This window comes from Nothobranchius furzeri, chromosome 8 (genome assembly GCF_043380555.1).
Source record: "Nothobranchius furzeri strain GRZ-AD chromosome 8, NfurGRZ-RIMD1, whole genome shotgun sequence".
In the NCBI taxonomy this organism is placed as follows: Eukaryota; Metazoa; Chordata; class Actinopteri; order Cyprinodontiformes; family Nothobranchiidae; genus Nothobranchius; species Nothobranchius furzeri.
In genome coordinates, this window is record NC_091748.1 from 50,118,288 (window position 1) to 50,143,435 (window position 25,148).

General features: G+C 42.9%; 1 protein-coding gene across 1 annotated transcript in view; it reads left to right on the plus strand.

The window, feature by feature from the left end:
• The window catches only part of hcn2b (hyperpolarization activated cyclic nucleotide-gated potassium channel 2b), a 109,699-nt gene that overhangs the window by 53,168 nt on the left and 31,383 nt on the right, over window positions 1-25,148 (plus strand). Inside the window, exon 4 of the mRNA XM_054730003.2 lies at window positions 6,298-6,516. Within this exon, the coding sequence (XP_054585978.2) occupies window positions 6,298-6,516 (219 nt within the window). The remainder of the gene's footprint in view (window positions 1-6,297; window positions 6,517-25,148) is intronic.

Sequence of the window (25,148 nt, forward strand, 5' to 3'; positions counted from 1 at the left end):
CTCTCGCTCTCATTTGCACAAATACACTCCTGTTCATGATACCACCACCACCATGCTTTACTGCATGAAGCAACAAAATTGAAGTAAATTATAAAAAGATGAAGAGGATGTTTACTTTGTAGATTTGCAGCCTAAACCCTTTCCTTGAGTTAGTCCACTATTTAGCTTTCACACTCAAACTTACACTGAATTCTCAATGCTGTGCTTGAACTAAGTCCTTTTTGTTGTTCTTGACAACATTCCTAATTGATAAGAAAACCCAGCATCATGAAACCTACTTTACTCATTTTAATAATAAATCAAAACATGCACCAATGGCTTTAAATAATAAATCTAAACATCGCTTACAAGCTCCTTTTTGGGAGTTTATTAAATGAAATTCTAAAGGTTTGTCCCCTGAAGCAAACGCAACGCCCTCTGTCAGTCCGGCTTTCCACAGGAGCCGTCAGCAGCACGTCTTGCTCACGTAAGCTGCTGCTTGGCTCTTCCCACGAGACGCGAAGCAGCAGGGGAGCGCTGTCACCGACAGAGCACGAAGTCACACGAGTGACTTCGTCAGTAAACACAACAACAAGCAGGAGAAAACTACAACATGGCTCCAAAAGGTTTGTGTTTTATGTTCTGTCCGTTTTTTAATCGCCAATACGGACCTGAAAAACAAAGGAGACCGCTAGCTAGGTGATAACTTCTCACGGGGCTGCACATTTAGTAACGTTTTTTAAAAGTAAAGCAACCGGAAGGCAGTACGTTTCTTTATTCTGAAAATCTCGGGAGCTTCTCTCCATTTCCGCGAACGATTTCCTGTCTTTCCTTCCCCAAAAATGTCGAACTTGACCCGTTTCTGAGGCGTCGCGCGTAGAAAATAGAACCGGCGCGTAAAGGCCGCGACACGCTGCTCCTGAGACGCGGCCGACTCGCGCTGCTGACGGCTGCTGGCGGCTCCAGTGGAAAAGGTTCTGTTGACCACAGCGGTTCCTATCAGCAGCTATGACGTGCTGCTGCAGTAACGTGCTGCTGACGGCTCCTGTGTGACTCAAGCAGAGAATCCTGACATAGCTGGGTGCACACACACACACACACACACACACACACACACACACACACACACACACGTACAATCACTATTCTGCAACAACGCCATCATGCTTCATCCGTGTCTCAAACTCCCTTCGTGTTCCTCCCTAAATGCATTATGTACAATTAGCTATCATCCGCACAGCTCAGTAAAGACCGATAGCAAATAAAATGAACACACAGACTAATTTAATTTGTTGTCTCTGCCTCTCGCCCCCTCCTCCCTCGCTTTCACAGAAAGGAGTATCACTGTAGGATTAGTTTATTGTGTTACTATGAAGATTGCAGTTTCCAACAGAAAGAGACAGCCATGCAGTCTGTCACTTTTAATCAGCTGTTACTTCGAATGCACAAAACCCCTACACAGCTTATACAGTCAGAGATGCAATTGCAACATTGTTACAGAAATGGTGTCATTCAAAACTAAACTTTATACACACATTTATAATTCTGCAAAGGCAAAAATGTTCACCTAGCAAAATGCAGATGGTTTTAAAAATGTAAAAGTCTGTCTTAAGTTTATATGAGAGGTTAGCGGAGCAGCCAAAGCACCAAACAACAATAAGAAACGTTTTTATGTTATAAAAAGAACTTTGTTCAGCCCAAATATTTTACATTGTCAGATTGTTTTCATGTTGTTGAAAAGCTGACCTCAGAGCAACAACGCTGCACTGTTCACATTTGTGTTCACATTGTGCTTTTTACTAAATCCAGGGGCAGAAATCAGAGACTTGTCAGCAGCATAAAGCTTAGTCTCATGCAAAACATTTCTGGAAGGATGAAAATATTTAAATATGCACAAACAAATCACAAAACCATGTGATAGTAGGTGATAGTCAATTCACATATTCATGGACCCTCCTTTTGTTGTCTTTGTGTCAAAAGTTAAGTACATTTAGAGGAAATCTAAGCTTACTTGTGTTTGTAAGTCTGTGTACTGGGCACAGACTGATGCCGCTGGATGAAATGGGGTTAGGGTTTCTTATTGTGCTCTTCATCCAACTGCAGTGTGGTGGCATGCTGTTAGCAACTTTTCATCTCTAGTCAACCCGAGGCGTTGGTCTTCCTCTTTAAGAATGGTATTCATAGAGCTAACAAAGCTAGATTTATTTTAAATGTGTCAAACTGTTTTAGCTGTGCCTTTTCATTTAAGAAGGAATAGTCCAGTCTCTCATACCAGGACCATTACCCCTGCTTTCCACAGGAGCCGTCAGCAGCGCGAGTCGGCCGCGTCTCAGGAGCAGCATGTCGCGGCCTTTACGTGCCGGTTCTATTTTCTACGCGCGACGCCTCTGAAACGGGTCAAGTTCGACATTTTTGGGGACGGAAAGACAGGAAATCGTTCGCGGAAATGGAGAGAAGCTCCCGGGATTTTCAGAATAAAGAAACGTACTGCCTTCCGGTTGCTTTACTTTTAAAAAAGGTTACTAACTGTGCGGCCCCGTGAGAAGTTATCACCTAGCTAGCGGTCTCCTTTGTTTTTCAGGTCCGTATTGGCGATTAAAAAACGGACAGAACATAAAACACAAACCTTTTGGAGCCATGTTGTAGTTTTCTCCTGCTTGTTGTTGTGTTTACTGACGAAGTCACTCGTGTGACTTCGTGCTCGGTCGGTGACAGCTGCTCCCCTGCTGCTTCGCGTCTCGTGGGAAGGGCCAAGCAGCAGTTTACGCGAGCAAGACGTGCTGCTGCAGTAACGTGCTGCTGACGGCTCCTGTGGAAAGCCGGACTTAATCTTTACCCAGCTTCAGGAGAATATATGGTTGGAGCTAGAGCCTCATGGGCCGTGACTGGTGGCAACTAGAGATGCAAGAATTCGAAGAAAACACATTTTTACCAGAGTCACATCAAATTTAAGCTAAAGGCAAATATGCAAAACAGGGCTGGCTCAAAACATTTTTTTTCATGTCCCTTAACAATGTTCTAGCATAGTATGGCTATTAATGTTTTAAAAGAACAAAATAAATACATAAATAAATAAACACTTATCATGCTTTGGTCCAAAACCAACATTTGGACCAGCCAGTTGTCGGTCTCACCTAACCATCATACTTCTGCACTTTTCTGGGTGCGATCACACATTTAGCTACAGAACACCACTGGTGTGAGAGGCTCTCTGCTCAGTATCACCATACAGGGAGTGCAGAATTATTAGGAAAATGAGTATTTTGTCCACATCATCCTCTTCATGCGTGTTGTCTTACTCCAAGCTGTATAGGCTCGAAAGCCTACTACCAATTAAGCATATTAGGTGATGTGCATCTCTGTAATGAGAAGGGGTGTGGTCTAATGACATCAACACCCTATATCAGGTGTGCATAATTATTAGGCAACTTCCTTTCCTTTGGCAAAATGGGTCAAAAGAAGGACTTGACAGGCTCAGAAAAGTCAAAAATAGTGAGATATCTTGCAGAGGGATGCAGCAGTCTTAAAATTGCAAAGCTTCTGAAGCGTGATCATCGAACAATCAAGCATTTCAATCAAAATAGTCAACAGGGTCGCAAGAAGCGTGTGGACAAACCAAGGCGCTAAATAACTGCCCATGAACTGAGAAAAGTCAAGCGTGCAGCTGCCAAGATGCCACTTGCCACCAGTTTGGCCATATTTCAGAGCTGCAACATCACTGGAGTGCCCAAAAGCACAAGGTGTGCAATACTCAGAGACATGGCCAAGGTAAGAAAGACTGAAAGACGACCACCACTGAACAAGACACACAAGCTGAAACGTCAAGACTGGGCCAAGAAACATCTCAAGACTGATTTTTCTAAGGATTCATGGACTGATGAAATGAGAGTGAGTCTTGATGGGCCCGTGGCTGGATTGGTAAAGGGCAGAGAGCTCCAGTCCGACTCAGACGCCAGCAAGGTGAAGGTGGAGTACTGGTTTGGGCTGGTATCATCAAAGATGAGCTTGTGGGGCCTTTTCGGGTTGAGGATGGAATCAAGCTCAACTCCCAGTCCTACTGCCAGTTTCTGGAAGACACCTTCTTCAAGCAGTGGTACAGGAAGAAGTCTGCATCCTCCAAGAAAAACATGATTTTCATGCAGGACAATGCTCCATCACACGCGTCCAAGTACTCCACAGCGTGGCTGGCAAGAAAGGGTATAAAAGAAGAAAAACTAATGACATGGCCTCCTTGTTCACCTGATCTGAACCCCATTGAGAACCTGTGGTCCATCATCAAATGTGAGATTTACAAGGAGGGAAAACGGTACACCTCTCTGAACAGTGTCTGGGAGGCTGTGGTTGCTGCTGCACGCAATGTTGATGGTGAACAGATCAAAACACTGACAGAATCCATGGATGGCAGGCTTTTGAGTGTCCTTGCAAAGAAAGGTGGCTATATTGGTCAGTGATTTGTTTTTGTATTGTTTTTGAATGTCAGAAATGTATATTTGGGAATGTGGAGATGTTATATTGGTTTCACTGGTAAAAATAAATAATTGAAATGGGTATATATTTGTTTTTTGTTGAGTTGCCTAATAATTATGCACAGTAATAGTCACCTGCACACACAGATATCCCCCTAAAATAGCTAAAACTAAAAACTACTTCCAAAAACATTCAGCTTTGATATTAATGGGTTGTTTGGGTTCATTGAGAACATGGTTGTTGTTCAATCATAAAATTATTCCTCAAAAATACAACTTGCCTAATAATTCTGAACTCCCTGTAGAAGGACAAACAGCTGGCTGCTGCCACCTCATGTTCAGGACAAACTACCAACGTCCTGGACAACAAGAGACGTTTAGACATAGAAAACTGCGACTGTTTAGCACTCTCCCTTTTCTCCGTGTTGTTGCGTGTTTCTGTATGATTGGGGCGTGGCCTAGGGATAATGGCTGCCGAGAGGGGTGAAAGTTGTGTGACTGTGTATGCGTTTAAAAGCTGGCTTGTTTTGCAGTTTTGTAGACTCATTAAATCTCAGGAATGCTGTTCACAATTTGTCAACAACACCAACAGCTTAAGCTTTGTCTTGGCTACACTCAGACTAGCCTTTAGCTCCCTATCATATACATTAAACCTTTCCTGGATACATTCATGAAATTTTCAATTTCATTCATCTTAAGGTATGAATGAAACAAATTTCAACAAAAAATTTTAGCACTATTTTTTCAAATCATTTATTGTACGTTGACTTCAGTGAACATAAAACATATGCTGCATCTAGAGTCCAATGGGGGGACTCCAATGCAACAAAATCTTCAACAGCTGTGCTTAATAGCAAAAAAAAACAAACAAAAAAAAAAACAATTTTGAGTAGCTGTCCACTGTCGTGACCAAAATGTATGAAATGGTTAACTCTATTTCTCCAAACCGAGGCCATTCAGGGTGAGGTAGGGATTATTTATAGCTTTCACAGAAAACACACAACAGAATGGCTATAATATTCCTCTAGGCCATATTTGCAGCAGAATTTGAGCTCTCAGAGTTGCAGTGAGTTTATTTTTACCCTGCTACAAGAAGATAAGATTCTCAGAAATCTAATCCTCAATATTGGCTCCTAGATTCTAATTTTCAAGCATCTGACGACAATCCTCTCCTAGGACTTTTTCGTTCACCTGCGTCAGAGCCCTCTAAATTTGAATCTCAAATTAAATGCAAATGGAAATAGACAAAATACAAATCAGGTGAGAATCAGTCATTGGCTGAAGTGTTTAGAGAAAACACACGCACGCGCGCATGGAGGGATAACCTTCAGGGAGTGTGTCAACGGCAGCTGTTTGAGGAGGGGACCTGAGGTTCAGCAGTGCCAGCGGAGCACTTTCTAATGAATCCAAACACGAGAGAATTAGGGTTGACCGAGTGTGTGAGCACCAATCAAAGATAGCACAGGCTCCTCATTACCCACTCCCGTTTCCCCGCCTCCTTCAGCTTGGCCAAGACAGGCCCAGGCTGCTTGAGATGGTGATTAGGCTCTCTGCTACACCAGAAGCTCTCAGCAGACACAAGCCAAAGACTTCACAGAAGCATTCTTATCATTAAACCTCTTACTTCTCATTTTATTCCGTCTTTTACCATTTCTGTTATGAAGTGAAGGTGAAATTACATGAAAGTGAAATTACATTCTATCTTTGTAAGAGAAAAACACACCAGTAGACTGAAACCGTACTAGAGCTAATCCAAGAGAATGCCATTAAGTACATTTTTACCAGTTTTATTTACATTTAACTCATTTTATTGTCTCCATTTTGTTTTTTTTTTCTCCCTCATCTCCTCCAGAATGACACGTGGACCGAGCTCTACTCCTTTGCTCTCTTTAAAGCCATGAGCCACATGCTGTGCATCGGATATGGGAGACAGGCCCCAGAGAGCATGTCAGACATCTGGCTGACCATGCTCAGTATGATCGTAGGAGCCACCTGCTACGCCATGTTCATCGGCCACGCAACTGCACTCATTCAGTCGCTTGATTCATCTAGACGGCAATACCAGGAAAAGGTAAGGACGCGGTCCGTCACACAGGCTACCTTTTCAGTGTCCTAGTGGTAGAGTGTCCACCCTGGGATGGGAGATGGGGGTATAAACCCCCCTGGTCATACCAAAGACTTGAAAAAATGGGACCCCAATGCCTTCCTGCTCGACACTTAGCTTTAAGTGGGTGGAATTTGGGATTAAACCACTAAATAGTTCCTGAGCGCAGCCGCAGCTGCAGCTCACCGCTCCCCACGGGGAAGGGTCAAATGCAGAGATATAATTTCACCAGTGTGTGATGGCTAACGGGACTTTAACATTCATCTACTGATGAAACTTACTTAATAAAGTTTTGATAAACGTACCATAAAATGGGAGAGGCGGAGACACGTGTTCCGTCTAGCTTGCTTTGGTAGGGCTGTTGCAGAATCTGATTTTCTCCAGTCGACATATGGGCCATTCCCATCCGTACCGGGTCGGCCCGGGGTGGGTAGCGTAGGTTGTTTACATATCTGGGTGGTCTGGTATTTTTCCGGGTCAACCAAGGCTCATTCTCAGCCCTCTTCTCGAGGGGGTCTGCTTCAGGCCGACCAGGGCCAACACACCCACTTCTGACAGCAAATTCACACCTTCCATTAGAGCAAGCCTCTGATTGGTGGGTAGGATCAGCCCACATGGGCTTAAGACAAGGATGTGTGGAATCAACCGGGCCAGGCTGGGGCCGACTGGGGCTACCCGGCCCGGGCCGACCCGGTACAGATGGGAATGGCCCAATACTTTATGTCATGAACAACAAGATGGACTGTACATCCATCTGGTTACATTTTAGAGTTTACCTCATTCATCGTGGTCATAGAAAACACAGACGTGCAACTTAATCAATTCTATTTGGTGTTATAATAGCAGAAGCATTCACAATACCCACTCAAAGAGCTAAATATGCGGTTAGTGTTTTGCTTCAAGTGTTGCCAAAGGCTATTGGAGTCAACCCTTCCTGTCTTAGCAAAACCACTGGATGGATTTTAAAGGGGTCACATCATGCCAAACCCTCTACTCTCTACTGCCTCCACAAACACTCCTAACTAGGGCCGCACGATTATGGCAAAAATGATAATCACGATTATTTAACACGATTATTCAGTAACTTTGATTGAAGTCATTTATTGAACATAACATTGACTTTTTAACATTTATCATCTGTAGCTTTACAGACATTTAGCAAAACTGACTTTTAATTCTCCCAAACTGAAAGTGTAACTTTGTGTAAAGTGCAACAGCAACTGAAATGTACAAAAACACACTGTATTAAAATAGAATACATATAAAGAACATTTTGCCATGAACTTCCACAACCTACTGAAACTACTTTCAATAGTAAAAAAAAGAAAAGAAACGTAAAAGCTACTTATTTTCAATCATCCTTCATGAATCAAGGTCAAACGTCACACATTATTTTGACTTTAAGTGGTTAAAAAGATTTGTCATTGCTTTGTGGCGCAAGCACGACGGCATGGCAATATTGACATATTATGGGCTGTGTTCGAGATGAGCCAGTTCAGCTCAGATTATATCAGCGGTGATCGGCGAGCGGTGCATGCCGGTTAGATTTGTGTCCGACTTGACGCCGACTTGCTCTGACGTCATGCATACGTAGGCAACAATAACCTCGTGAGATGAAGGTGGCCGTAGATTTTGGAGCAAGGCGCTGCAGTTTTTCTCCCTCGGCTGCTACACCTAGGGGATGACGGGAAACGCCTGGCTCCCACCTGATCTAAGATCTGATTGGTTCACATTTTGATCCAAACATCCGGTGGTAGAACATGAAATGATAGATGGTCACATGTATTCTGTAAGTCATGTAACGTTGATGATTACAACTATATAGGCCATAAAGAGAAATGTGTTTTGTGTTCTTTTGTCACGTTTCCTATGAGCACACTAAACTTACAGCTGATAATCTTCACTTATTACTACAGTCATGTCTTCATGTACAGTATATGATCAGTGGCGGATCTAGGATTTTTCTGAGGGTGGGGCCATCAAGGGGCCACAATATTTATAGAGGGGCCACGAACAGTCCAACATACTTGCATACTATTCCCAGTTTTGTATGGTAGATACAGTTTACCCCAACACCATGTTGAAAAACATCAATGCAATTGTACATCAATTTTTACTGTACATTGACAAAATACAACCACACACAGCATTTGAGAAATTTTAGCATTCAATTTATTTTGCAAAGCCACAAATATCAGGTTAAAATATGTTTGTGTGTGGAAAAAACACCAGAAGAATATCACAGGACCCTCTGCTCTTGACTGGGAAATGTCTGGTGGGAAGTCAATTAAATAAGTCTGAGTCAGTTGCTTATATCTCTCAACCTTTAACATTCATGGCATTCAGAATCTGCAAGTGACTGACTGCAAAATTCAATTAAATTTAAAGAGCCTTTACAAAATGAGAAGCACACCACCAGGTCCTACTGGAACAGAACACCGTTCTGATGTCTGCGCAGGACTCTGTGCATCACACTGGAAGATGTCTGAAAACAGCAAATGAGAAATTATCTAACATAAGCCAAATACATACACAAGCATTTATTACTTTCAAAGATCAATGTTTACCATTTGATCCTGCAGGATTAGTATTGATTGGTGACTCTGGTGGCCCAGCAGGATGGAAGGTTGAGTCATTAACTTCACTCTGGTTGTCTGAATTGGAGAGAGTCTTGTCCCAGTTTGCAGCTAAAATACAAATATATGTCAAACTCCAGCTAAATCCAGCCAAAACTTTGTTTTCTATGAGACCACATTTTTATTTATTTGAAATTGAAGACTTCAAAGATTGGACTATAAAGATGAGATGTGGTAGATGTAGACAAAGAAACCAATACAATTTAAATCCATTATGTTAATGTTATAGTAAATCACATCACCATGAAGCGGAAGAATTCAGTAAACATATGTGCCATTAGTACAAGATAACATCATTTAACAAATTTGAGATAATGGTGATTTTTTTTTATTTTTACCTAGAATAATGGCAGGAAAAGTTGGACTAACAAAGGAATATCCAAAACACAAAATCTCTTTGGAAAACTTAACCTTGACCTTACTTAATCAACCAATTAGAAAATTCAGTGTTTCAAACAAGGACTTTTCCCACACATTTTACAATACATCAAAATGTCACAATTTAGGGAAACCTTGAAGGAATTGTGGGAAAGGAAACTTAACTGCAACATTACTGATGATGAATGGAAAGATGCTTTGAGAAACGTAAAATCATTTACTAAAGGGAAGCAACTTTGCCACTAATGATTTGTCACGATTAACAACTTCTATCAATTTAAACAATAATCCTTTATTTTTGGTACTTGGAATAACTGACCCAATTATTACTGATAAATATAAAAAGCTCAATGCAAATTTTCTGTGCAAGAAAATGACTCCACATTAACTGGATCAGCTCCAAGATAAAATGGGAAAAGGTTATCCTCAATTATAAGCAGAACACACTGGGCAGCATTAGGTCGTTTATAAGTGGTCAGTCCGTCCTGCTGGATAATGTGGTGCGATCATGATCTTTTTACAAAAAAGATTATGCGATGGCGGTGAAAAGGGAGCTTGGGGGCGGTCTCTGCGCTGCCACGGACTTCAGTTTATCTTGGACATAACTTGCTTTTTATTGCGATCAAAGCCACACTCATTAAGCTTTTTTAACAAGCCGCTCCAGAAGGTGTCTGTCCCCGTGCAGTCTCTGGTGATCTGAGCTACAACTCTTACGGAGAGGCTCCCCGGCCATCATCTCAGCTGATTCTGTTTAGAAAAGCCAAACTTACGGCCCATGTTTACTTTCATTTTCAATATAGTTGCCGGCCGGAGCTCGGCAGTAACTGCCCACGTGATCATGATACCCCCTTCTGTTGCGCCAAGTTGTAATATGCATTCACAAGTCCGGCGTTGCGGTGATATTAGTATCAACCAGGGGCGGCGTTAGGCCCGGCTACTTGGGCTGAAGCCCCGGATCTTTCATGATAAGCCCCGGATCTAAATCGCGGAAGTAACATGCAGTACCAAAGTCACACAGAGAGGGCGCAGCTGGCAGTAGTTTGTAAAGTCCCATTTAGTCGTCACACACACAGGTGTGTGGTGAAATTTATTCTCCGATTTTGACCCATCCCCTGAGTTGCAGACACGCCGCGCTCGGGAACTATTTGGTGGTTTAACCCCCCAATCCAACCCCAATCCAATGCTGAGTGTCAAGCAGGGAGGCATTGGGTCCCATTTTTCTCAAAATCTTTGGTATGACCCGACCAGGAGTCGAACCCGATCTCAGGGCAGACACTCTACCACTAGGCTACTTAGTCAGTATACAGTTTACCTGAGACTGAAGAGAAGCCCTTCAGCAGCTGGCTTCTGCAGTCTCTGCCTGAAACGCATGAGTGAAGATGGACATAAGGACGTTTTTTTAGACCAAAAGTACAACGACAGAACCCCAGCTCTGATGAGACTGGTGTTGACTCAGGTTTGTGAGTCTTATTTGAAAATATTTGTTGTGCTGCTGGTTTGCCTAAAGTTAGCTTACTATCAGGTAAAGTTGTTGGAGAAAGAAAGGGAATATTCACTATCATCTCACACTAAACACTAACAGGAACAATACTCTGCCCTGAATATGCTGAATATGTAGCTTCAGATTAAACATTATGTGGTACAAGACAAATATATATGATGTTGACTAGTGCGTGTCACGTGTGTGCGCGCATGCGTGTGTGTGCGCGTGCGCGCGCGTGTGTGTGCGCGCGCGTGTGTGTTAAGCCCCGGATCTTCTTCAGTCCTAAATCCGCCCCTGGTATCAACCGTGGCAGCACGAATGCCACAAAATTCCCGCAACACCATGCCGCCACGGCGCGTTTATATTACACGTACGCTGATTTCCCAGCATGGTATGTCCTACAAGAGGCTGTCTCTCGTGTTTATCTGACATGACTGTTGCACAATAAAGATTATATTCTTTCTGACCTGATAAAGGGGGAATGGAGGTCCCTTGCCCTGTTCCAGCCTCTGGTCTACTGCCTCCTGCTGCTCTCTCTCTGATTTCTCCATGCTCGTTCTCACCAGCTGACACACTCACTCTCTTGGGAAAAAACTGCAGAATTCCCGCCTGTATCTGACCCTTTCTTTTCATGTTCTCTATCAGACAGTGCCAACTATTAACACACGAAATGCAGATTACAAAAGAAGTACATGGATTAGCAAGGGCTAACGTTTTTTCACAAGCCCTTTTTAACATTACCTTTAACTAATGTCGGCATTGCTTTCCATTGGACTTATTGTCAGACTTGACTTACATGGCAACTGTGAGTAAACAGTGATTCGTGACTTACCAACAAACTCCTCATAACGTGGACTCTCATCAGATCCGATGTCGGTTGAAAAGTTCTCCCTTCTTGGAATCTTTCAAATCTTCTTCTGTTGGATTTCACACACTATTTTGCTCCTTAGCGCCACACGGCCACTAGTGTTTGGACTCGGAATTGCATCCACCTATAATCTCATCACCGCACAAAGGACAGATGAGTGACAGGACAGGGGCACTACAGGGGCCAATCATATTTCAGCAGGGGCCAGTGCCCCTGTGGCCCCGCCCCTAGAACCGCCAATGTATATGATATCCACAAGCACGTGAGGATGTGTTTCAGCTGCTAACAGGCACCAGAATTAAAATTGAAAATTAAACAAGTGTGAACGCTAACGTGATGTCTTCAGCCATCGTCACCCCCGAGCTACACATGCAGGAAATTGTGTCTGACTTAAACGCCGGCTTTCAGCCACTCCCCCTGCTGCTTCCGTCTGCTCTCGTCTGTTTTCCAGGCGAGGCGCAGCTCAACTCGAACACAGCCATTGTTTGCTGACACACATCTGCTTCCTCAAACCTGAAGTGTTTCCACACCACAGAAGCGATTTTTCCTTTTTTCTCCACCAGCGGTTGTTTTTCTTCGGCCATTATCTCCACCTTATCTTTTATGCGTGACTGCTAACACACTAGCCTTGCTTGAAACTTTAGCAACGCTGCTTAAGACGAGGACACAGGAAGCTGGCTTTGGGGAGAGCAGTCCGACAGAGAGTCTCCCGGGCTCCCGGCGCCGTGTTATGTTGTGCCTCACACAACGTGGCTAATGTGAGAGAGCGTCGTCACAGGCGGCGCTGCGCTGTGCTACACACAAAGTAGCACGGGGGAAACAAATGAACGGAACAAAAAAATTGTATTTTTTTTCTTTTCATGATCGTTAAAAATCCATATCGTGATTGAGATTAAAATTCAATTAATCGCCCAGCCTTACTCCTAACATGAATAAACTTGTGCATTCATTTTTGGTCAGCATTTGATTTTAGGAGTTATGTGCCTAAAACAAGTCATTATGTTCTTTTGCAGTAGAGCTACATGAGGAGTAGCAGCAACTCTACTCCAAGCCCCTCCCAAAATTCAGAGTTTCTCAGCTTATAGCAGCCTGAGCGGGGGATGGGCGGGCGTGGCTAGCTCCAGTTTGTTATCTTAAAGTGATAGAGCCCTGAAACGGCTCATTCTGGAAGGTACTGAAGAATGAAACAAGGTACTCAAAAATAAAACAGCTGGAATTGCTTTATGGGAGAGGGATTTAGAGCATAGAACTTAAAAAACATGTTTCATATCAAAAAATAATAAATGTCCCCTTTAATAAAAAGCTTGGAAAGCAGTCGTTGGATGTTAATCTACATTTGATTTTTGTTTGGAGCTGAGCCAAGATAATCAAGCTTAGCTGAGCTTCGTTCACAGGAGAAACAAGCTGACGCAGGAATTTTCAACATTAAGTGAGATCATGCATTATGGTATTTCCAACATGATGAGAAATGACCCACACTTGTATAGCGCCTTTCATAGTCACAGAACTCCAAAGCACTTTACGCTACAGTGTATCATTCATCCATTCACACACACACACACACACACACACACACACACACACACACACACACACACACACACACACACACACACACACACACACACACACACACACACACACACACACACACACACACACATTAGGTGTCTTGCCCAAGGACACAACAGCTGGTAGCCAGGATCGATCCTACAACCCTCTGATTACTGGACAACCCGCTCTACCTCCTGAGCTACTGCAGCCCCAAGTGATCTTACATTCAAAGTTCAGAGAGGAGGACTTCAATTCTTTGTGGGCCCAGCTGAGGTGTTTTCTAGAAATCTAGATGGACCGTAGCAGAAGCAAAATGATTTTGCTCTTCATGTTGGTCTAGCCATGCTCCCTGAACCTCTGCAGCGACGGCCAGTCTGGTGGCTTACCAATCACAGCACTCTGTTGTTTTGGTGGGAGGGATGTTACTGTGACTGAGCAAAACTAAGATAGGGGCGGCTTGTTTGAAACAGCTTTGGGGTCCATTCTGGACATTTCTTTGAGTTAAGAGCAGATAGAGGTACCATACCTGCGTCCTTTATTTAGAAAAATGATATATTTGCATCTTTTTGATGATCTATGGTGGACTGCCACTGACTGACATCTGTAGGTGAGTACATCATGCTGTTTGTTGTCCAACAGCATTCAGAGACAGATTTAAAGACCACCATAGATCCTTTGAAATGACCGAGAGCCGTCAGTCGGTCGTGGCCAGGCTAATTATTCACATATACAGGATGGCTTGTCAGGCTAGCTGAGGGTGTCTTTCTTGATTCAAATGGACTCCAAGGTTCTAAAACCACTTTAGTTTCAGGGCCTAGTTATGTATAGCCCACATAAAAAACCCCACAGTTTTCAGTCAGGGGGTGAACGCGGAGAACTTTTAACTCAATAACTGCCAATGATGACTAAAGTCGTCATTTTAAATCCAACCGTTCACTGCCAATGACTAAAGTCGTCATTTGCATATTTTTACTGTGTGGGCGTCAGAACGAGCCCGCGCACCGTGTGAACAAACATCCCGCGTACGTCACAGGTCACGTGATCAGGAAGCAGAAAATCCATGTGTTAGGAGATCGTTTTGGGCCGCTGCTGTAAAAAAAAAAGCAAGGCGCGAACCGGAAAAGCTTCTGCCAATCACAATTCGACAACATATTATGAAAGAGCAGATAACGCTCGAAACGCGAGGATTCTTCCTGATGTAAGAGGTGAGTCTACGCTTTGTTTTGGTGGTTTTGGTGCTGACATCATCCTAGCGCACAACGTTCTGTGAGTCTTTAAAAAACAGTAAAAACGGTGAAAACCGCTAGCAGAGGAGGGCTTTTTACCGATCAGGAAACGGCTGGCAGCAAATGAGTTAATGGTCCACGCAAGTATGACAACAAATAAAAATATTAGAATCACTTTAGAAGAAGTTATTTTTTTATGTTTTTTAAACGGTGTATTATTTAGTAATTTGAACTTAGAAATTTTGAGTAATCCTGCGTCACTTTTACTTGTTTTTTATTCATTTTAATTTTTCTATATTATCCTTTTTATGAAGGCAATTGCTGCTGTGACACAAAAACGTTCCCTACTGAGGGACAATAAAGGGATTTTTTATTCTATTCTTCTATTCTGACGGTGACTGTTGCCCATTGAAATCCACGTGAGAGGTTTTCACTTTAAAACTGGCTGGAGAGATGGAGGGTAACATGCTTTTTCTTTAAAGAATGCTAGGCCTTTAATTTAATCAATGCAAATGTAGTCACCTGAGCTTTACCTGCTGGTGATAACAGTCCTCAAAACTAAACTAATCAACATGATTGGACGATCAAAGAGCCTGTGTTTTTTTTAGTTTGTCAATAGAAAATCAGTTGGTTAGCCTCCATGTTAATTTACTCACATCAGACAAAAACAACAATCCATGAAGACATGCATGGTTTGTGTGTCCTTCACCTGCAGTGTAGATAAAGTTATCAGATCTGATGCAAACAGAAATGCACAGTTCATTTGATTCCAACACACTTTGATGGGGACAGCATCTGCTCTTAGTGCGATATTCATGACTGAAGCTCGCCGGACCAGGACACATCTGTTCGTCTTTGTACCACAGCAGATCAAAGCTCCCGGCGTCTGCCGTTCGGGGAGTGGAGCGCGCTTCTGCTTTATTACGTCACAGTGTCATGGGTGCTCTGCGAGTCGCTGGCTTCCTTAGATCCTGGCTACAGTCTGTCCCATGTATGCTTTTATTAACACACACACACACACACACACACACACGCACGCACGCTCGCACACACGCACACACACACACAAACGCACACACACACACACACACACACGCGCACACACACACACACACACACACGGACACACACACACAAACACACACACATCACAGGGACCGATCTTTTGACTTGGAAATCTAATATATTTAATTTCTGTGCTATTATCTGATGAAGTTGACGTTGTACAGACAGTGCAGTGATCTTGCTTTTTCAGGTTGTGATCTCAGTGAATATCAGTAAGACTGACTGAATAAGTCTGCTTTGCTTACAGTAAGTTTGATTTTTAACTGGTTACATTTTTATATGGATCAAGGTTGTTGCATCAAAAATCAGTGAACAAATAAAAGACTCCAAGCATTAATGAAACCATGATGAGAGTCAAACAGCAACCATGTTGGAAAAATTTCAGAAAACATTTTGAAAAAGCCTGAAAAATGAAGAAACGTGTGGTTTGACCTTCTGAAACCAACCCGAGTGACCGATTCAGCTTCATCCTTTTAAATCCACCTTTTGGAGTGAACTCTAACTCGCTTTTACATAATTACCTTTTGATCTCAACTGCTTTTGACCTTTCTGTTATTCCTCGTGCGTTTATAAACCCAATAGCATCCTCTGAAATAGCTTCTGTTTTGATCAGAGACTGGTTTTACACCCATGTCGTGTTTATTTCTTTACTCTTCTGCTTCTCATTATTTCTTTCCCGCTTTCTGGATTTTCTGTAACAAATTTTGTAAACTTTGCTTCATCAGGGGTGTAAAAAGTTCCTCAGGTTTGTTGCTGCAGTTATCTCTGCTAACAAGATGCTGTTGCTGTTTTTACATGTTTTCTTTTTCTGAAAGCAGGCATTTTGTGTGTGTGTGTGTGTGGGGGGGGGGGGGGTTCTGGGCCTGTGTCATGAACCGTGACTTGCAGAAGAATACTTGTTTTCTGGACTTACGGGATTTCTATTTCCCTCAACCATTTCAAAACTGCTCTTCAGCTTCAGTGTATGAACCTGAAAATAAATAACCACACAATTGCTCTATAATTGGTTTTCTACTGAGGTTCCTCTGAGGTGGGCACAGCTCTGGATCTAATAAAGACTCAAAAGAAAAGGAAAGAAACAGAAAAAGGAGCAGCTGACTCAGTGGCGGCACCTGCTTTGTGTCAGTTGCATGTCACTGTGCTCCATCAGCGCTGTGACATCTGCAGAAATAAGCTCCAGTCGTCTGCCCTCTTTCCTGGTCTTCTATGATGCACACAGGTGAAATAATGAGCAGAGATGCAACACTGTGCAAGCCCGAACCAAGACACGTCCACTTGCATTTTTATCCTAGCCCCTTGTGATTGTTTGTACATCGTTACTGTCTGAAGTAAACGGCGCTGTCCTGCAATCCACACTAAATCCTACCTTGAGATAACAAACTAGAGCCACTGGCTGGAGCTGGCCTCGCTGATGGAACACGTTCTGTGTTTAACGTAGAGACAGCAGGGGTGTGTGCTGACTTTACACGGAGTAAACTGTTAGCATAGCATCATGTGTTAGGACAGAGAGCCAATAGTAGTTGAGGTAGCATCTTCTGTGATTCTTCTTCCACATCAGGATCCATCAGGTTTGTTATTTGAGTGTTTATGATGAGCAAGAGCAGACATAGGAGCTGGAATGCTTTATTTCTCTGTCAAACCAAGCTCACACCCTTGCTAACCAACATCACCTGTTATGGTCACAAATCTTTATTGAGTTGTTTTGTGTTTTCTTCACCTGGGTTCAGTTTACAATCACAGGCTGTTACTTTAAATTGCTTCCAGATCTAAAATTATTCTGACACTTTTGGTGTCTGCAGCAGCAAAACAATCCCATACCATGCTGAAACCCTGCCATGCTTCAATGTGATTGGGATCATCTCACCATTGGCCTGTCTGGCCCATGGTTGAAGCTGAAACAGGGTCATCTGGATCGCGTCTGTGATTGTTTTTTTTTAAAAGAGTTAGACAAAATACAAGCAGTTGATGTTTGACAGATGCCTCAGAGCATTTTCTTGTGCTGTTATTCAGTTGATTTTGTCTTTAGCCTGATTTATGCTTCTCCGTCTGCGTCAGTGCGGAGACACGCAACGCCATTATCCGTCCTTGCGTAGGGCACGCAAGTACGTACGGAGTCGAGCCCACTTTTTTAAACATCCGTCGAACGACACGGATTATGCAAGCTTGTGATTGGTCAGGACGCTGCTGTTGTTTACAGCGCCGCCATTGCAAAGAGAGCCGAGGATAACTAGCGGCAGACACGGAGGAGCTTGAAGAATACCTCGCGAAAAAACTCTAAAAATATGAACGTTTAGTTCTTCCGTGACTGGAGGAGTGAAAAGATGCGCAGCAAGCGTTTTATTTGTGGACGGAAATGACAGGAAATGTGGGTTTAGAGGTGGGCAGCGCATGAAGAGGTGGGAGAATGAGAGACAAATATGTCCGTGTTAAAAGTCTCTTATATACACAAAAAACACAATATAAACACACGATCTTGGACCGATACATGACAGGATACCACAGAACAGCGCTACGCCCTCTGTGGTCCTGCCGGGCAATTACTTTGCAACACTCCCCAGGAAACGGAGAAGTATGAGAGCAAAACGTTTCCGTCAATCCGTGCGTGTCTGTCCCTTGCGGAGCTGACGGAGAAGCATAAACCAGGCTTTAGATAAAATACAAGCAGACGATGTTTGACAAATGCCTCAAAGCATTTTCTTGTGCTGTTATTCAGTTGATTTTTTCTTTAAGCAGGAATTCTGAAGCTTTCAGCTAGTTGTTTTTACAGTTTTCATTAAATAACTGGAGGCTAAAATCCCTTCATCAAGTTGTCAGAATCAAGTACAACTTGTGGTGAGCTTTTGCACCAATTCTTTACAGTTCACATTATTGTATAAACGTTTGAAATTACCACTAACTTCTTTAAATTTTGTTTCCAAAACATTAAAATCTCTGATACATATTTGAAATCTTCTTAATCCGGGGGTCGGCAACCCGCGGCTCTTCCATCCATCTGATGCGGCTCTCTGTGCTTGTAAAATAATGAATGGATATTTAAATAAAATGCTTTCTATTTTACTGAATTAATTTTACATCTGTAAGCCAATTCTAAATGTAAAGATTGTCTGCGTAAACCTGAACAGTTCCAACTCGTTCTTACTGTGAGACCGGGTTGACGGGTCACGCTTGTGCGTAATCATATGCGCATTCTGAGCTGAAGAGGATGTCAGATTCTGGGCTTCTCCTCAGACGGCTCCTGGATGTGTCGCCACTTTGGAGACAGGAACAAGCGCTATTCAGCCAAAGTTTCATAATCAGGGAACATTTTCTAAGTGACAAGTCTCGCTTCAGTCAGAGGAATCTTCCTGCATGCGCTCTGGTTCTGTGATGCGCTCCAAGCCCCTCTCCACATCTTCAGCTCACTGTGGACCGTACGTACGCGCTGACAGCGAGCTGCGCTGAGCAGTGTCCAGCTCAGATGTTCAGATAGGAATCTTTTGAGTGATTTAGCTACATCTGCGATGTGCGAAACAAATAAAATGTCAGAGTTCGCCTGCATGCGTCGGGGTAATTATTTCTATTCTTTCTCCGTCAAAATAAACGGTCAAATACGGGAACTGTCCGGTCAACACAACACAAGCCCTGCTTTTAACTGTTTTGTTTTCTTGTGAAAATAGATATAATTTAACTTGATTAACACCAGAGCCAGGCGCACTGCGCCGTTATCTCCGTCGCTGTAAATGAGGGAAAAACAAAATGATCGGATCCTTTTCTGATCTTCCCCACCTACAAAGTTTATTTACAACAATCAAACGTGACAGAGCCTGGATTTGTATTCTGAACAGTCTAAACATGTTTTAAAAAGAAACGTATGACAAAAGTGGCACCTGCTCAGTAAAACCACCAACAGGGTGAAAAATATCAAAATATTGTAGGCAGAGATGGGCTACATTTTCTGGATCCACTTTATATAAATCATTTTATTGATTATCTTTTTATGAAAGATAACTTTGACGTACACGAGCGACCGGTACTGGCTGCTGTCCCCTGTTGTGATTGGTTAAAGCAGCTCTCTGCTGTCTGAGGGCAGGCCCCGCCCACAATGCCGCGGCTGCTGTGGCTCCCAGTGTTTTCTTTACTGTGGGAAACGGGTAATAATGGCTCTTTGATGGGAACAGGTGGCCGACCCCTGTCTTAATCGATAGTGCTTCAGATGTTCTGGGGGATTTTTTTTTCTTTTTGTCCCCTATTTCTTTTAGTTGCATATGGAAGGATTAGTGCCACTGAAAAGAAAAACAGGAAAAAATAACACAACCTGGATTCTGCTCAGAATTCTGATTTTTGACTCTTGAAAACGTCATAATTCTGAGATTAAAGTCAGATCTATTTTTGTTTTCAGCAGCCCTAATCCTCCTCTCTAGGTTGAAAAGTCCCACCAGTTCTCATTGGAGTGTGGTGAAATTACATCTCTGCATTTGACCCATCCCTGTGGAGATCAGTGAGATGCAGCTGTGGCCGCACTCAGAAACTATTTGGAGGTTTAACCTCCAATCCAAGAGTTAAGCAGGGAGGCATTGGGTCCCATTTTTAAAGTCTTTGGTACAACCCAATTGGGAATAGAATAGAATAGAATAGAATAGAATAGAATAGACATTTTTGATGGGGAAATTCACTTGTTCCAGCAGCACACTTTAGATAATAATTTGAATAAAAATAATAACAAAGGTATACACATAGGCAGTAAGCTAGTATTGTAGCCTTCGACCACTAAAACCACAAATAAAAATGAAAAACTTGGATTCCAGCATGATGCAGCATGCTGTAAGGGACACAGACATACTATGTAAATTTGGTTTTGCACAAGTATTGATCACATACTGAGTATTGCGTTGGTGTTATTTTGTACCAGGATAATGGCAGTACCAGTTAAACTGAGGAGTTATACACTCTTACTGCAGAACCCCAATCTCGTAGTTCCAGGGTGGGTACTCATGCCACTAGGCCACTGAGCTGGCTTTTAAAAGAAATCTCCTTTGAAAATATTCTAGTATGGGCTGAAAATGGGTGAAAAAGCAGCTAAACCCTAAAGAAAGTTGAAAACATAAAGCTGGTGTGCATTACCACAGTGGTTAGTATGGAATAATAAAGAAGTTATCTGACATGTTGAGTGCCCGTGATCACCATCTTCATCCCACCAGACTGTGCCCATTTTAACATATCTGTCCATTTGCCCTCACTGATGGGCATCACCACCTGCCAGCAGAAACCACACGGACAGAGGGCATTAGCTATTATATAACTGCTCTCCACTCCTTCTCCCCTATCACACTCTTCCCCTTTAGAGACATGGAGTGCTGTGTCCACATAGTGATGAGAGGAGAGACATGTGACCCCAGGAGTCTCTGATGAGCTCTGATGCACTTTGCTGTTGCACAAAATGCAACTTGAGGAAGTGTTTAAGAAGTAAATGGTCACTGATAGAGTGGTTGCAGATCTCACTGCCTCTAAAGCTTCATGACTCAGGAGTTGTTGCAATAAGCTTCTCTCTTTTAACCTCCTGAGATCCAAATTTGAAATTGGTGTGATTAAAAAAAATATTTAGCTACAGGTTAGTCGACTCTCATAAATGGGAAAATAAGTAAAGAAATAAAAATTATTCAAATGTTGTAAAATTTACTAATAAAAAAGAAAAAGAAGAAAGAAAACAAAAATATGTAGACTTAAAATAAATATCAAGTGTCTCTAAATAATAAGAAAAAGGTCCAAGTTTAAAGAATAAAATATGTGGACACAGTGTCTATGGAGGTTATTATTGTCTCCACAGACCTAACCAACTCTCATCAGTTATGATCAAATGATTGGCTTTGCTTTGTGTGAGAATGTTTAAATTATTGGTGTTTGTTGAAGTTTACATTATTAGAAGCCTTTTATATCCAAACATGTTCACATCTCTTATCCATTCACACACACACACACACACACACACACACACACACACACACACACACACACACACACACACACACACACACACACACACACACACACACACACACACACACACACACACACATGCACACGCACACGCACACGCACACGCACACACACACACACGCACACACACACACACACACACACACACACATCCTCAACCATGACGCACAGAAACACGACCCATTAATAACAGACCCAATTCAATTTGTTTTCCTCCTCTGTGACAGCTTCCAGCCTCGTGCCTACAGACTCAGCTTGAGGCCGAGTCCCATTAAAGAAACCTCTTTGCTTCTTCTGACCCTCCCACCAGCCCCCCACACTAAGCCCACAGGCTGAGAGATACAGATTTGGACTCATTCAGGAGCTGAAGTATCTGACTCCAGTTCTAATTTTTATGAAACTCATCATCTGATCTGAACTTTTTCTGCTGAGACTTGGAAATGAAATAATAAAGCGTAACTTCTCATCATACTTGTGACAAGTCCGTGTTTAGTCCTAAACACTTGAGGTCACATGAGTTTCTGGCCTCTGACTTTGAGTGACACGCCTGCTAATCTGAGTCTAATGCTGGAGTCCTCAGTGCAGCTCAGCTTCTGCTGCAGCCACCAACGTGTCACTCCATTTTAATTGAGACCGTCACACTCTGAATCCTGAGGCAGGAGACGTTTAATAGGAGGCTTCCAGTTGATCCTCACACTCGGCTAAATGAGCCGGATGCTCTGGAAGCTGGCCACCTCTTTGTTGTTACTGACACGTGCCAAACTGGGGGGACTTTGTTGAGGTTTACTGACTATGCAGGTCATTTCATGCCAACTTGCTTGGGTCCACTCACAAAACATGGCTCGGCATATGGAAATCAAATAAGCACCTGACACACCCTCGGACGTAATAAATTAGAGAGCAATCACGCTTTTGACCTCATCAACAACTCACAATAAGTCTAACAGCAGAGGCGTATAGAGCTCGATCGTCTGAGCTTTTCACAAGATGACGTGAGAGTGGCTGGTGAGAGTACAACTGCGGAATCAGAAAGAAAAAGCTGGACTGACAGAACATCTTAAATCTTTATTTGCAATTTATAAAAAAGGCGAGGACTTTTCACAGAAACGTTTAAGGCATTTTTAATGTTCTTTCTAGGGCAAATAATCACTCAGACCACCTCCTAAATTAGATTTTTGTGCAGCTCTAAAACCATATTTGGCAAAAATAAATAAATTAATAAAAAGTATGTTCACGCACAACCAAAAGAGGATGAAGTTGAGATCAGGGCTCTATGGGGACCACAGCATCGCTTCTAGGACTTTTGTTCCTCTTTTCGCTGAACACAGTTCTTAATGACTTTGGCTGGATGTTTGGTGGTCACTAGCTTTACGTTTAGTGAACTGATAAAAATAATCACTCGTTATTGATAGTTCTGAAAGCACTCTTTGTCTACAGCATTTTTTCATAGCTGCCTAAAACTTTTGCACAGGAGGGGGCGGGATGTAAAGCTTAATCTGCAACCACCCACTAGAAGACTCTTTACCATCTTTATGCAGATGACATCCAACTGTACATCTCCTTTAAGCCCCATGAGATGTCTAAGCTGCAGCTGTTACACACCTGCTTAGACTCTATCAAAACCTGGATGGCTGGGAGCTTTCTACAGCTGAATGAAGATAAGACTGAGATCCTCATCTGTGCCCCAGACAAGCTGGTTCCCTAAGTCAGAGACTCTCTTGGTCAGCTTGCTTCTCACACCAAACCTTCCATCAGGAATCTTGGCGTGACCTTTGACCCAGCTCTCACCCTGGATTCTCATGTCAGTTCTCTTGTTCGCTCTTCCTTCTTCCATCTCAGGAACATTGCTAAGCTGAGTCCCATTCTGTCCTGCTCTGAACTTGAGACAGTTATCCACACCTTCATCTCCTCACACTTAGACTACTGTAACTCTCTTCTCACGTGTCTGAGCAGAACCTCCCTGAACCGTCTACAGGTGGTTCAGAATGCCTGTGCTCGGCTTCTGACCAAGTCCTCCAAACACACACACATCACCCCGCTTCTCCTCCAGCTTCATTGGCTGCCAGTCAACTTCAGGGTTCATTTCAAGATCCTGGTTCTGGTCTATAGGGCCTTACATGGACAAGCACCATCATACATTGGTGATCTTCTCAGTCCCTACACCCCCAGCAGGTCCCTGAGGTCCAGTGATTAAGGCCTACTGGCTGTGCAGCACCAGGCTAAAGACCAAAGGAGACAGATCATTTGCTGCTGTGACCCCCAAGACTCTGGACCTCTCTCCCCCTGAGCCTGACATCAGTGGACTCAGTGGTCTCCTTTAAAAAGCAGCTGAAGACTCACTTGTTCAAGCTGGCTTTTGTATTACCTTCTTCACCACCTTCTCTTTATTCTGCTCTCCCCACCAATTCCACCTTCCTCAGGATCCACTGATTTCCCTCTTTCCTGCTCACTCTCTCTCTTTCTTAACATTTAGTTTTTTAATCACAATTGTCTATTTTTTGCTCATTTAAAATAATTTTTTTTTTACAATTTTCTAAATTATTTTTTATATTTTAAAATTTTTTGTTTTTGTGAAGTGCCTCGTGATTTTTATCTTGAGAGGCGCTATAGAAATTATATTTTATTCTTCTTTCTTCTCCTTCTCTTGTCTTTTAGATTTATATCTAACATTTATATTCACAGTCAATGTTTAATCCATCATCATCATCATCCACTACCTTTGCAGACGCCCATGGTACTATACACTGTCACAATACAACAGCAGACAATGAGACAAAAACATGGTAAAAAAGATAGAAACACATCAGATATCATAAGAACAAGTATATTAATCAGAATGAAACACACACAGAAACATAAAAAACTAAAAATAAATAAGAAAAGAACACCAAATTCAAACAGAGACTGAAAACTCAATGGGAAACGAAGAATAAAAAGATAAAATTTATTTTTCTAAACTTTTTCAGCAAATATTATGTCGTCGTTGTCGTCTTCCTCCGCTTATCCAGATCCGGGTCGCGGGGGCAGCATCCCAACTAGGGAGCTCCAGACCGTCCTCTCCCCGGCCTTCTCCACCAGCTCCTCCGGCAGGACCCCAAGGCGTTCCCGAACCAGATTGGAGATGTAACCTCTCCAACGTGTCCTGGGTCGACTCGGGGTCCTCCTGCCGGCAGGACATGCCCGAAACACCTCCCCGGGGAGGCGTCCAGGAGGCATCCTGACCAGATGCCCAAACCACCTCAACTGACTCCTTTCGATCTGGAGGAGCAGCTGTTCTACTCCGAGTCCCTCCTGAATGTCCGAGCTCCTCACCCTATCTCTAAGGCTGAGCCCGGCCACCCTACGGAGGAAACTCATTTTGGCCATTACCCAAAGCTCATGACCATAGGTGAGGATTGGGATGTAGATTGACCGGT